Source organism: Macaca fascicularis, chromosome 9 (genome assembly GCF_037993035.2).
Source record: "Macaca fascicularis isolate 582-1 chromosome 9, T2T-MFA8v1.1".
Classification (NCBI taxonomy): domain Eukaryota; kingdom Metazoa; phylum Chordata; class Mammalia; order Primates; family Cercopithecidae; genus Macaca; species Macaca fascicularis.
This window is the reverse complement of record NC_088383.1, coordinates 57,988,356-58,003,354: the sequence shown is the minus strand read 5'-3', so window position 1 is coordinate 58,003,354 and position 14,999 is coordinate 57,988,356. Positions and strand designations below refer to the sequence as shown.

Sequence of the window (14,999 nt, the reverse complement as noted above, 5' to 3'; positions counted from 1 at the left end):
TGCCCACCCCCCATCCCCAGGACTGGGAAATGAGAATACAGTGAGCCTGAGGTAGTCTGAGCTTTCTAAGAAGCTCAGAGTTTCTGGGAAGGTAGCCAGGTAGCCAGTGAGTCACAAAGATTAGTAGTTCTTGATATGAATCTTGGACACCGATTGCATTTTTATGTCTTCATGGTGTCAGTAATACACCAGCAAAGAGTAAAACATACTAGGATCTTTAGAAAGATTCCAGTAGAGATGTGTAGACCGATCATCCCAGTGTGCGTGCGAGAGCAGTTAAAACGGGGTGTGCCCACAGTGCCAAGGGGACCAGGAGATGGCCACATCCTCACTTGGGGGAAGAGAATGCTACCTTTGCTATTTGAGCTTGATCTGGAAAAAACAGAAGGAGAGCGCTTGAGGGAGAAAAAAAGAGGTGCTCCGAGCAGAGGCCACAGGCACACAAAGTCATACACTGTTTAATGATCAGAGAAGGTACAGGATTTGGGGAGGTGAGAGCATGGACTGAAATGTTGGCTGGATTGGAGGTGGGGCTGGAAGGAAAGGTCCGTGGCCAGTTTTGAATGGCTTTGAAAACCTGTCTAAGGAGTTTGGGATATGGTATCGGCAATCAGATGCCTTTGCAGGTTTTACACACAGGAGGGGCACCATCAGATCTGTGATGTGGGGCTACAGCTGGCATCACTGGGCTACGAAGGACTGGCTGGGGGAAGGGGTTACTGTCCAGCTGTGGCAGTAGTCCAGACAGAGACAGTGAGTGCCTGGAAGGCTATCACACAGCTTTCTTCTGCTCAAACCCTGACCCAGTATCCAGAGACACAGGAGGCTTTGCCCCAATCACCCAGCAGCCCCCACACCAGAGGAAGCCTCCACTGCCTGTGAGACCCATGACATGGCCCAGACTCCGACCCTGGCCCTGCCCTCCTAATTCTTCACCTGGCCACCTCCCAGCCATGTGAGAAGTTACTTGAGTGCAGTGGTCATGTCTCATCTAACTTTACCAATTCTAAGTAGCAATGACAATCACAGTAAACATGTGCAAAGCAGGTCCCCTGTGCAGGTGCTCCTCTAAGCTCTCAACACACATAAACACAGTCCTCACAACCCTGCAAAACAGGTGCTCTCATATTCCCACTTTACACATGAGGGAACTGACGCACAAAGAGATTAAAAACTGGAAATGACTAATATTTACTCAGCACTTATTCTGGGCCTCATGTAATTCTAACCTCTTCACTTGCGTGAAATCATCTAATCCTCACAGCAACCCTATTACAGTCCTTATCTTACAGGTGGGGAAACAGGCAGAGGATAAGTAACTCATCTAAGGTTAAACAGCAAATTAGAAGAGATGCAATTTAAACTCTGGCAGTCTGCTCTGCAGCCTAGGCTCTCAGCCACCATGCTAGAGACAAGGTGGGGAGACCACCACAAATGACACTGGAATTTTTCAGTGAAAAGGGCCAGAAGCCACAGCCAGGTGAGCATCCTCATCCTGAGCAGAGTTCTTGGGCTGGCTGTCACCTGCCCCTCCTCTGCTGCGAAGTTGCTGGTCTCAGAACCCAAGGGCTTTCAGCTCCCCTTCTTTAGAAGTCACCCTGGAGGGAATGCTACTGGGGCAAGCAACGCTTGTCCCTGTTCCCTGGGGATGACAGCACTTTGGGGAGTCTCAGTCCCAGGTGGGAGGATGGGATTACCTGGTACCCACAGATGTGTTGCATCAGGAAGTCACACATGGCATTACTGGTCAGGACTGAGTGCAGAACTTTCACAGCCGCATACATGGTATGATCATCTGTCGCTAAGGAGATGAGGCCCAGGAGGATGGCAGGCCCGCCAATGAAGTCCAGGCTGCTGGCAGCAGGGCTGGAGTGGAACACCCTCACCCCTATGTGACATAAAGTGGGCATTTCATCAACATGTCACAGCTTCATTGCAATGGGAAATGCCTCAACAGCACAGGAGGACCAATGAGCTACCAGTGCTACCATCCACCCACAGCCAGGGGGGCCTGTGCACCTGGGACAGGCTGGGAGGAAGAGCAGGAGGCTCTGAAAGTCTTATGTGGCTGGGAGATACTGTACTGTGCTAAGTCCTTTCTTTGCCATCAGAAGGCTGAACAGCCCAGAGTATTTCAGATTGCCACCCTCTGCCTTCACTCCAGAGTGCTGGATGAGCCAGATCCCTGAGCCTCAGTATCCCTTTTGTTCTATCAACCCATTGCCCTTGCCTGTCCTCTAGATCCTGCTGGGCAGGGCACTTGCACCAATTTGTTGCCTTGCTATTGCTCAACTGAATGGTGACCAGCAGTTTTCACTCAAACAACCACAATCAGTGCTTCTACTCAAAAGCCCCACTGTGCTCACTAGATAGACAGGTTCCTGCTGTCACAGACAGCAGCCTGGTTAGTAGCTGAGCTCCCTACTGATTGTCAGATGTGGCCAGGTGAACAGATCCTCATGCTTTCTGGGAGGCTGTCTTGCTGGATTCACTCCCAACTCTGGTCCTCCCCATCCTGGTTCTCCAGCACACTCCATCCTGCACATCACTCCAGAACCCCAGGGTACACAAGCCATGACAGCACAAACCTTGCTTTCCAAATAGCAGCAAAGCTTCCCAGCTGAACATACCTAATTGACCCACAGCAACAGCTCCAATGGTCCGCAGAGACCCTGACAGGTGGCCAGCACAATTCCTCAGCAAGAAAATGGGCATGGCATTGTCACGGGATGAAATGTTCATCTAGAGAAATGAGCAGCAATTAGTCCTAAGAAACTCCTGCAAAAGAAGAAGCGTTGTCCACGAGCTCCTGGAGGGCAGGCCCTCTGGGGCCTGGCCCAGTGCTGACACTCCATCAGCAATGATCAGTGAATGAATAGCAATTGAACCAATGTCAGGGGATTGAAGCCAAAATTCAGGCTCATGCATTCTGCCCCCCAGGCTGTGACCGAATTTAAGTGAGCAGCTTCAGTTATGCAGTCTGAGCCACCAGTGTCCCACGTGCTTACACTGAGGTGCTAAGAAGAGCAAGAGGGACCCAAGAACACTTTCAGATGGAACAGCACTACCAAGATGAGGGCTGCCACCTTCTCAGACTAGGTTTGTTCAGGCTCTGGGAGCCCAATCTCTACAGGTGTCAAAGGGGCAAGAAGATAGGAATCCTAGCCTCCTATATCAGAAAGCAGTGTGTTGCTGCTAAGCCACAACTTTCATGATCAATAGGACCTAGTTCCTGACTCCCCATCCTCTGGGGGTACCCTCTGTCCATGAGAGTGAAGAGAATATAACAAATCAGCAAGTTTTCATCAGTGCTAAGCAAAAGAGCTCTTTATGCAAAATTTGGAAGTAAATTTAATGGCATCACCATCTATAAACACATCTCCTTGTTATTTTGAAAATTTACTGTTTTTTGTTTGTTGTTTTAATCACAGCAATACTGGGTGCTATGACTCACACCTGTAATCCCAACTACTCAGGAGGCTGAAGCAGGAGGATCACTTGAGCCCAGGAGTTTAAGACCAGCCTGGGCAACACAGAGAGATCCCATCTGTAAAAAAATTAAAAAATTAAAATTAAAAAAATCACAACAACTCAAAGAATATCTCAGTGTTAGTGGGTCATTAATACCCAGGACTAGGGAAGCTCAATAGAGTTTTCAATGCTGCAAACGTATTTAAAACCTGTCATTTGTTCTTGTTCTTTTATTTATGATTTTTCTTCTCTGAATAATTATAAGTGAAAGGCTTAGTCTTGGAGGACGCCAGTGGGTGAGGAGGCATAGGATATTTTAACAAATGAAGTGGGAAACATGTATGTGCGTATCCATCTATACATGTGCAAACATGAAATAGTGTCTACTTAAGCACTGAAAGCTAAAGCAAGCCATGAAACCAAGATTCCAACAGAGATTAGCAATGAAGTTAGAAGATGTACTTCTTTGGCGATCAGACGGCTGTCCACCTCATTGTAAGCATTTCTGATGTCCACTACACTGGTGATAGAGGAGCTGGCTATGTGAAGTCCAAAAGAAACTCTTTCTTCTGCAACAAGGGGTGTGGCTTCACTGTCCAGGTCCTCCCCTGTAACAATACATGTTTATTGGTTTCTAGTCTCACTTTACAGAGAAGGAAATTACTCCTCATACAATTTAATATCTATGTCACACAGCAAAGTAATCATTGAGAGGATGTTTGTATGTTGTCACGTTGCATGTTTTTGCACATTGTATGTTTGCATGTCATTTGTTTTACCGTCTTCTCTGACGCTTACAGAAAACTCTGGGCTGGGCGTGGTGGCTTATGCCTGTAATCCCAGTATTTTGGGAGGCCGAGGCAGGCAGATCACTTGAGGTCAGGAGTTCAAGACCAGCCTGGCCAACATGGTGAAACCTCATCTCTACTAAAAGTACAAAAAATCAGCCTGGCATGGTGGCACATGTCTGTAGTCCCAGCTACTCGGGAGGCTGGGACAGGAGAGTGGCTTGAACCGGGGAGGCAGAGGTTGCAGTGAGCCCAGATAGCGCCATTGCACTCTAGTCTGGGCGACAGAGTGAGACTCTGTCAAAAAGAAGAGGAGGAGGAGGAGAAGAAGAAGAAGAAGAAGAAGAAGAAGAAGAAGAAGAAGAAGAAGAAGAAGAAGAAGAAGAAGAAGAAGAAGGGAGGAGGAGGAGGAGGAAGAGGAGGAGGGGGAGGAGGAGGAGGAGGGGAGGAGGAGGAGGGTGGGGAGGAGGAGGAGGGGGGAGGAGGAGGAGGAGGGTGGGGAGGAGGAGGAGGAGGGGGGAGGAGGAGGAGGAGGGGAGGAGGAGGAGGGGAGGAGGAGGAGGGGAGGAGGAGGAGGGTGAGGAGGAGGAGGAGGGTGAGGAGGAGGAGGAGGGGGAGGAGGAGGAGGAAGGAAAAGAAGAAGAGGAAGAAGAGGAAGAAGAGGGAGAAGGAGAAGGAGAAGAAAGAAGAAGAAGAAGAAGAAGAAGAAGAAGAAGACACTGTGTCGAACTCTCCCAAGATTTGTCTTACCATGAAATAGATGCACTCCAGGTGCGAAACTACCAGAGCTTAAAACATCTGTCAAGTATATAACCTCACTTCCTAAAACCAAACTGCTAAGTGACAAGAAACCTGACCTGAAATAGGCTGAACTGAAATGTTTAATTTTCAATGAGCTGCACAGCCATGGCAAACATCCCAGTTTGAATTAACATACTGGTCTCTAAGTCAATGAGACCCACTGTGCTAGTAGAGAAGGGTGGCATGAATATAGAATTGGTAAGGCTTTGGCTCTAGACCTGACCTCATCCCATTGCTCTGGCCAGTGCCATTTGCCACAGGAAATGAAATTCAAAGACATCATGGGCTTGGAGACAGAAATGCTCTACAGCACTCAATCGCCCTTCAGCACATACAGGCCACTGACATAGATTCATTTATCATTCTTTCCAGATGGGAGCTGACCCCTTTGACTTGACGGAGCACAGAGAGCAATGCTCCCTGCTTGAATAACGACAATCAATAATGAAAATGTGGATGTTTTGTCTGCCTGTTTAATAATTGAAGACAACAGTATACTTTAGTTAAAAAGCTTCTTCATTAAAAGCAATGTAACTTATTTGTCTCAATCTCTTCTTTCTTTCTTTGCTGATGGTATTACCCAACCCACCTCTTCCCCATTAGGGACTTTGGAGTTGAAATCTAAAGATATTGTCATTTCCTTTTCTGTGACATTTTCTCTTGGGTTGTAAATATATAATGATACAATTACAGAGGTCTTCCCTAATGACTGACCCTAACGCTGAGCTTATTCTCTGCAAATATGCTATAAATAACCAGATGTCCATTTAAAAACTACTATCAGCAAGAACATTGTAAATCAAAACACTCCATACCTGGGACATGCACAGCTTGGAAGTTGCCACAATATCTTGGGCCAAGTTTGTTAATAACTTCCAGAGTTTCCATTGAAATGGCTTCTTCAAAGAGGTATGTGGGGCCAAGACGCCAGATTAATGAAGATTTTTGTTTCCAAACTTGAGGGGTAGCAATATATCCATAAACATCCACAAACGCAGATGGATCCATAGAAAGGAAAGGCCCTGGTAGAGCCTGGATGTATAACATCTGTCAAAATAAAAAGGACAAAAGTGAGTAGTGTTTGATCTCAGAGTTAATCAAGTAAATACAAAGTGATATAACATGATGCATCTTATTTTCATCTCATAGTAAAAATGTGTTTTATCTAAAAAATTAAAATATAATTCACAAACCTCAGAAGTATGCAGTAAAACAAGTTATTAAATGTGGAGTAAAAAACTGACACTGCCCTTCTGAAAATAAATTTGATAAAAAATACTAAGAAACAAAAAAAGTCCACCTTTTTTATCTCAGTCAATCTGCTAAGAACCTAAATGCCTAGTATTGGCAAATTAATAAAGTTTTATGTATGAACAATAATTAAATACATACAGAGTGGAAAGGAAGAAACAAAACTGTTTCTATTTTCAGATGACATGTCCATGTAGAAAGTTCCAAGGAATTTTTTTTTATATCCTAGAACTAATAAGTGAATTCAGCAAGGTCACAGGATACATGATCAATACACAAAAATCCATTTTATTTTTGTAGGCTAACAATAAACAAACAGAAACTAAAATTAAACACAATACCACTTACAATTATGTACAAGAAAATGAAATAGTAAGACAAGTACAGGATCTGTACACTGAAAATTCCTAAGTGATGATGGAAAAAGTCAAAGATGACCGATATAAATGGAGAGACATACCAGGTTCATGGATAGAAAGGTTCACTATAGTAAAGATGTTATTTCCCCTCAAGTTGATCAGTAGGTATAATGCAATTCCAGAAAGGCTTTTTGTAGACTATCAGAATTCCAGCAAGGTTTTTTGTAGTCATAAACAAGCTAATGCTAAACTGTGTATGGGAAGGCACAGGCCCTAGAACAGCTTAAACAATTCTGAAAAAGAAGAATTAATTTGGGGGAGGAACTACTCTAATAACGACTTATTATATAGCTATAAAATCAATATAGTGTGACATTGGTATAAAGATAATCACATAGATTGTCACATAGATCAATGCAACAGAATAGAGAACCCAGAAATAAACTTATAAGTAGGTTCACCTGATTTTTGACAAAGATGCAAAAGCAATTCAATTGAGAAATGATAGACTCTTCAACAAGTGGTACTGGAGCAATTGAACATCCATAGGCAAAGAAATGAACTTAAACCTTACACTTTATACAAAAATTAATTCATAATTGATCACAAACTCAAGTGTAAAATGTAAAACTACAAAATCTTTAGGAAAAAAAAAATAGGAGAAAATCTTCAGGACCTAGGGCTGGGCAAAATATTCTCAAATGACACTAAAAGCACGAATCATATAAGGAAAAACTAATGAATTATACTTCAGCAAAACCAGAAACTTCACCCATGTGAAAGAGGATTAAAAGACATGCTATAGACTAGGAGGAATTATTGCAAATCACGTATCTAACAAAGGACTAGTATCTAGAATATATATATATGTGTGTATGTATAGACACACACACATACATGTATATATTTTAAAACCCTTAAAACTTAACAGTTTAAAAAAGTAAACAATGCGACCAGGTGCGGTGGCTCACACCTGTAATCCCAGCACTTTGGGAGGCCTAGGTGGGCAGATCACGAGGTCAGGAGATCGAGACCATCCTGGCCAACGTAGCGAAAAACCCATCTCTACTAAAAATACAAAAATTAGCTGGGCATGGTGGCGGACACCTGTAGTCCCAGCTACTCTGGAGGCTGAAGCAGGAGAATCGCTTGAACCTGGGAGGTGGAGGTTGCAGTGAGCCGAGATTGCACCACTTCACTCCAGTCTGCCAACAGAGCGAGACTCCATCTCAAAAAACAACAACAACAACAACAACAACAACAAAACAAACAATGCAATTAGAAAGTGGGCAAAAAATATGGATGGACATCACTGAGGAGAATATACAGATGGCAAATAAGCACATGAAAAGGTGATGTTCAACCTCATTAGCCATTAAGGAAATACAAATTAAAAATACAGTGAGCTATCACTACACAACTATCATAATGGCTAATATAAAAATAGTGACAACGCTAAGTGCAGAAAAACTGCCTCACTCATTCATTGTTAGCGGAAATGTCAAATGATGAAATCATTTTCAAAATAGTTTGGCAGTTTCTTATAAAACTAAACATTCAATTACCATAGAAACCAGCAATTGAACTCTTGGAATTCATCCCAGATAAATGACGACTTAAATTCACACAAAAACCCATACACAAATGCTCACAAAGCTTTATTTGTAATGGCCCAAACCTGAAACATCCCAGATGTCCTTCAATGGATAAATGACTAAACAAACTATGGCACATCCATACCTTGAAATACTACTCAGAAATAAAAAAGAACGAAGTGTGGATACAGGCAAAAGTTTGGATGAATTTCCAAGTATACTTTCATGTATTGCTGTGTGCTACATTACAATGTTCCAAGTCAGTGTCACAGCACATATGCAATGGTGGTCCATAAGATAATAATATCATATTTTTACTGTACTTTTTCCATGTTTAGAGTGTTTAGATACACAAGTACTCACCACTGTGTTAAAGCTGCCTACAGTATTCAATATAGCAACATGCTGTCTAGGTTTGTAGCCTAGAAGCAATAGGCTATACCATATAACTTAAGTGTTAGGTTAAACGAGAGGTTAAATGAACTAAGCAGTATACAAGATTTTCTATACATTGAAGCCACACTATTTTTTTAAAGGGATAAAACTGAAATTACAAAATGTGATAAAGTAGCAGGAGGGTAGCAAATCTTCTCTTCTCTATTTTTGAGCTATTTCAAAATGCATTTATATTATAATTACTATAAAATCACTAAATATAAGCATATGTTTATAAATATGCACAATTGGCCCTGCATATCTGGGGGTTCCATATCCTTGGATTCAACCAACTTTGGATCAAAAATATTCAGGAAAAAGGACAACAAAAATAGTGCTATAACAATAAAAAATACAGAATGACAACTATTTAGCATTCACATTGTATTAGGTATTATAAATCATCTAGAGCTTAGTTAAGCATGCAGGAGGGTATGCATCTGTTCTTTGCAAATACTACACCATTTTATTTAAGGGACTTGAGTATCCATGCAGTTTGGTATCCAAGAAGGGTCCTGTAGCCAATCCCCTGAGGAAACTGAGGGATGACTGTATTTTTCTAAATGAGAGTTTACATAATTTCAGAAATATTCTTTTTCACCCTACCAATTAAATGAGATTTTCAAATAAAAACAAACCAATTGTTCAACCACCAAGCCTTGCCAGGAGTATGGTCTTCTGTGCTCTCTTCTCTCTCTGTTCTCGCAGACTCAGAGTCCTCCTCTCTCTCCCACACGGAAGCACCACCCACCCCTCCAACCCACCTTGCCCCTCTCTTCCCAAATTCCCAGTGTATGCACACTGCCCTGTTCAGGTTGACTAATAAATGTCTAATGTCTCAGATCGTTCCCAAATCATTTTGCCCAATTCAAGCTGTTAAAACGCTCTATATCGTTCCAAATTTATCTAAGTTTCCTTTGGCAATAAAAACAAAGGCTCAGCATTTTGAGAAGGGCTGTTAAACTAGTCAGACTAAGCTAGATTTTTCACATCTTACTCTTGCCCAACAGATGTCAGCATCAAAACACAGTCCTTTATGTTTATACTGATTGAGTTTCACTTGCTGGTCCTGACTCAACTTGTTGAGATTATTTTGGAAAGAGGACTCTGTCAGTCTTGGCTTTGGCCACTCCATATAGCAACACACCACTCCTGGCCTCCCTGCTGATGGCGTACGTTTAGCAGGTCCCTCAGAGAGGATGTTAATGCCTGTACCACTTCACCCAACCACACTACCAGCCAGTCATGTTCCTCCTGTGGCTGCACATTCAATTCAGTTCATCAAGTGTTTATTGCATGCTCACTGTGTGTCAGCCCCTGTGCCAAGTTCAAGAAAGGTACAAACATCAATAAGACATGCCTCAAGGTATATGAGGTATTTCACCAAAATATCAACATGTTCTGCGAAAGAAGACAAGAACAAGTGAACTCAGTATTCAAGCCTAAACAGATAAAAACAAAGACATTCCAACCACAAAAGACACCACACATCCCATCCCAACTAACGTGAGGGACTTCTGCTTCCTCTCTAATGACAAGTCCAGCCCTTTTCCATGTCTCTACCTTCTGGATAAAAGTTATTAATATTCACAGTCACCAAATTGCACCTCTTTCTGACAGCACCCAATTCAGAACAGATGGACCTCCACTTCTTTAAACCCTCTTAAAAATCACCTAAAATAAGCACAGTTTCTGTAACAAACCACTCCTAACTCCTTACTACCCCATGGGGTAGGGAATCTGTCACTACAGTCAGTTTAAATCTAATTTTTTTTATACTATATGTATGTTCCTGGAGGTCTTTGGCTTATAAGCATAAATAATTCTTAGAACCTAAAACAATTCTTAGCACTTTATACTATATGTATGTTCCTGGAGGTCTTTAGCTTATAGGCATAAACAATTCTTAGCACCTAAAATATTAGCTAACATATAATAGGTGCTCAATAAATATTTAATGAGGAAAAGAAGAAAGACAGAAAGGGAAAGAAGGAGGACTGATATTGTTAATAATTGGAGTAAAGGCCAACTATGTTTTGAAGGATCTGTTTTTTCAATGTCCCTATCAAAATCTTTCTGTTTGGCCAGGCATGGTGGCTCACGCCTGTAATCCCAGAACTCTGAGAGGGCCTGAAGTCAGGAGTTTGAGACCAGCACGGTGAAACCTCATCTCTAGTAAAAATACAAAATTTAGTGGGCATGGTGGTGGGCGCTTGTAATCCCAGCTAGTCAGGAGGCTGAGACAGGAGAATTGCTTGAACTTGGGAGGCGGAGGTTGCAGAGAGCCGAGATCACACCATTGCACTCCAGCCTGAGTGACAAGAGCGAAATTCCATCTCAAAAAAAAAAAAAAATCTTTCTGGTCACCACTGCCTTTTTCTGATAACAGAACTTTACCAGAAGATGGTACCAAATTCACCTATATGGGTCCCACATAACTTGGGAGTAAGAATTTGTTCTCACCTAATGACTCTTAACCTGGAACAACTTTGACTCCCAGGGGATATTTGGCAATGTCTGGAGATGTTATTGGTGGTCACAACTGGACAGGGTTGGGGGAGGAACACTATGGCATTTAGCGGGAATCAAGAAACCCTGTGTATGTAAGGTTCTCCATTCTGGTTGCATATTAGAATCACCTAGAAAATTTTATAAACATTAGTAAATTGTCAAATTACCTGACCCACAGAGATTCTGATGTAATTATTCTGGGTGCAGCCTGTGCAAGAGAACTTTAAAAAGCCTTTGCAGGTGATTCTAAAATGCAGCCAGATTGGTATGCTCTCCCTGGAACCTGTGTGAAAATCCAACTGTACCTGCCCTCTGTGGTCTTCTGGGCTCTCTCCTCTCTGACAATGGCTGCTGGCTCCTGCCAGCTCCACCTTTTCCCAGCTTCCTCTTGTATCTGGAGTGTCTCTAAATGACAGCCATGAGATGCTTCCTTCAGTTATACATCTGCATTCCATTACCTTCCTCATGGTTTTTTCTCTAAATCTGGTGACATGTATTGGTGTCTGCACACTCTAGTGCCCTGCTCCTCTGTGTGGTACAAAGATGAGCTGCATTGGCCTCACCTGGGAGCTTCTTGGAAAAGCCTGCCCAGACCTCCCTGAGGAATTTGCCCCTTAAAATGAGAAGCTTTGCTTTGTTCATTCTGGAGTTTTCTATTTTCATGAACATGACTATTCTTAGAGATCTGGATGCACATCTTGCCTTCTGTCCTGGTTGTGTGACCTTCAGTGCATTTTCTAAAGATGTCCTTCTCATGTCTGAGCTCACTCAAGTTTCCTGAACAGTAAGCAGGATTTCATTAGATGCCAGCCCTACCAGTAATAAACAAACAAAAGCAACAACAACAAAAAACATAGAATGAAACCAAGGTCACTTCAGGGTAGCAGCAGGCAGTACGGTTGTGGGGCAAGTGCAGCTTGGAGGAGCCATCTCACCTTGGCGGAGCCAATGACCTGTCCATCCAGACAGGTGGAGACTGTACAATGTCTTTTCATTTCCTTGGTGACAACCACAGCCAAGTGATGCCACTGACCACAAGCCAGGAGCTGGCCACACCTGACCTGAAGCTGGCGTCCTGCAGAAGGCTCAGAGTCATCCTCAGGTTCCATGACATCTGGAAGACAGCATTAACACTGAGTCTCATGTGTAGTGCTACGCTGCAGGAACCCAGGAGAATGGGGAGGGCACAGAGAGACGTCAACCACTGTGGGCCTTGTACCATGGAGCCCTAGCCCCTCCTCTCATGAAAAATGACAACGGCAGCAGCAATCATTCCTTGAGCTCTTCCTTTGTGCCAGTTTTAAGCATGTTACAAATATCAACTCATGTCACAGCCCTGTGAGGTAGGCGCTGACACATACCCAATTTACCATCCTGAGGCACAGAGAGGTTGGGTGACTTGCCCAAGGTCATACAGCCAAGATTCAAACCCAGAAACTACGCTTCAGGTCTACCCCAAGGTAGACTACCTCCACAGAGACTCCATTGCAGGCCGAGTCCCAGAGAGTTGGATAGGCAGTTGTGCTGTGTACAAGGGCATCAGCCACTCCCACTGTTTCATAGGGCCTCCCACTGTTTTTCCTTATGAAACAGTGACACTCCCAGGACACAGGAGAAGAACAAGTGGCCAGAATCCACTGGACTTGACCATCTCAGGCAAATGGGCCTGGAGGACAATGCTGGGCTCTAAAGGCAGAGCCAGGGCTGGCCTCTAGCACTGCCGAAGGAGGGGTGGCCCTGGGCACCATGCTAAGCACAGGCCAGCCTTCTGGGTTTGGGGTTAAGCATATGTGGGAGTGTCTGTAGCTGCTTTGGCTCCAGCTAAATTGTGTGTGTTCTTCACAAACCTCACACAGGAGAGGATGCAGCATGTGTCCCAGCGAGGCAAAGCCCTGGGTCCCATTGTGACTGTTCTGCCAGGCGAAGTTTCTGGAAAGCCACTGAGCATCATCTCTGAAGCTGTGCCAAGGGCTGGGGACTCATCTGCCTGACACTTACAAGCCTAGAGCCCAGGCCACAGTGAACCACAACAAATATTGTAGACCTTTCACCAGGTGTGGAATCCAAGGGAGCAATTTCAAAGGATGAGGAGAAACAGAAGGTCACCAGGTTTCTAACCACACCTGTGTTGAGAGCTTCTGACTTAGCCCCATTTCCCTGACATGTGGATGAAACTGGCTTTGGATCCCAGCACCTTACCCAGAGGCTGAAACTCCTTCTCTTCTGTAGAAACAACCAAGGAGAGGTCGTCTGGGCAGAGACTGACAGAGAAGCAAACAAAGGGCTGCTCGGTCCTGGCCAGGTGGCGCACCAATGTCAGGAAGCGCAGTGGGTGGCTCTCAGTGGCAGCTCCGTGCCGGCTGATCAGGAACCAACAGGAGAAGGTCAGGCCTCCAGGAGGAGGGAATGGTCTGGTGGCACCTGGGTGGGAACACAGGCATGCCCTCAGGCTTTGTTCTGCCCTGCTGAGCAAGTATGTTCAGATTCACTGTGGTGCTGATTTAGCCTGGATGCAGCACCTACTGGGTGCCTTGCCTAATCACCAGTTGTCTCCTCCCCATTATGACATGCTGCCTTGCCAAAGGAGCAGAGAAGACCTCGATCTCCCTGAGGTCCATCACATGTGGGCCCTTGATCAGCTGATCTACAGCCAGGCAGTGTGCTCTGTGGGGCAGAGGACCTTGGCCTAGCTCAGCTGAACCTTGGATAGGAAAGGGCACCAGTTTAAGAATGCCATGTGCCCTCCCATCCCATAACAGGGTTGGCGATACAGACAGATCCATTGTCCTCATGGAACAGGCAGGACCAGCTGCTGTATCCTCAGACTTGGTGCCAACTCACGTGGAAAAAGGTTATGAAGGCAATGGCTCCCCAGCACCCATGATCCCATAGAAACCCCAAACCCAATTCTCCTAACAGAGTGTGTGACTCTGGCAGCATCAGGCACCTGCACTGTTCCACCCAGTGGTTTTTCAGCTGAGTGCAGTGCTGTGCACAGGAGCCACTTGCCAAAGATTGGTCTGTTCCTGATGGCTATCAGCCCAACTCATATTTCTCTCTAGAGAGGGATCTAAGGTGGGTAATGTGTCCATCTCAGCCTACATCAGTCACCAGCAAAATGAGCCAAACCCAGGCTCAGTCCATCAATATCAATTGAGTCCCTAGCTATGGGCTGGACCCCTGGGAGGCACAATGAACTGAACACCTTGCTCTAAAAGAGGAGCAAAGTTGAAGAACAACTCATCTGCAGATACTCAGGACCAAAGGCAAGACTCATGTTTGCTTTTCTCTTTTTGAAACTGGGTCTTACACTGCAGCCCAGTTGGAGTGCAGTGGTTCAATCATAGTTCACTGCAGCCTGGAACTCCTGGCCTCAAACAATCCTCCTGCCTTGGCCTCCCAAATTACAGGTATTACAGCTGTAAGCCACCATGTATAGTGCAGCTTACACTTTCCTGAAACACCAAGTAAAAATCTGCAATCAAGGCTATCTGAAGACTCATACTTGGGAAGAGATGGAGAGCTAAACCACCTGGGAAAAACACCTACCTGTCCCAATTCCTCCAGAGACAGAGTACTCAGTGCTGGTTCCCATAACTGTAGACAGGGTCGGAATAAACAAACAGCTGGAAACAGAAAATTGTCTCAGATCACTGGACTGCAAGCCAACCTCTTGCACTGACACAGCTAGCCTGGGCCATGACATCTTCCCGCTTTACCCTCCTGCCAGCGCTGTAACCCTCCTTAGACCATAAGGTCTCAAGGACGGACTGCAGCTGGTGCTGGTA

General features: G+C 44.4%; 1 protein-coding gene across 8 annotated transcripts in view; it reads right to left on the bottom strand.

Annotated features, from left to right (window-relative positions):
* WDFY4 (WDFY family member 4) overlaps nt 1-14,999 on the bottom strand; it is a 295,895-nt gene that overhangs the window by 188,528 nt on the left and 92,368 nt on the right. For all 8 annotated transcript variants that reach the window (XM_005565163.5, XM_015456044.4, XM_074001615.1 and 5 more), the window contains 7 exons: nt 14,761-14,837; nt 13,411-13,632; nt 12,147-12,325; nt 5,876-6,107; nt 3,934-4,079; nt 2,631-2,742; nt 1,698-1,888 (listed from right to left, as the gene is read on the bottom strand). In XM_005565163.5, coding sequence (XP_005565220.3) covers nt 1,698-1,888; nt 2,631-2,742; nt 3,934-4,079; nt 5,876-6,107; nt 12,147-12,325; nt 13,411-13,632; nt 14,761-14,837 — 1,159 coding nt within the window. The remainder of the gene's footprint in view (nt 1-1,697; nt 1,889-2,630; nt 2,743-3,933; nt 4,080-5,875; nt 6,108-12,146; nt 12,326-13,410; nt 13,633-14,760; nt 14,838-14,999) is intronic.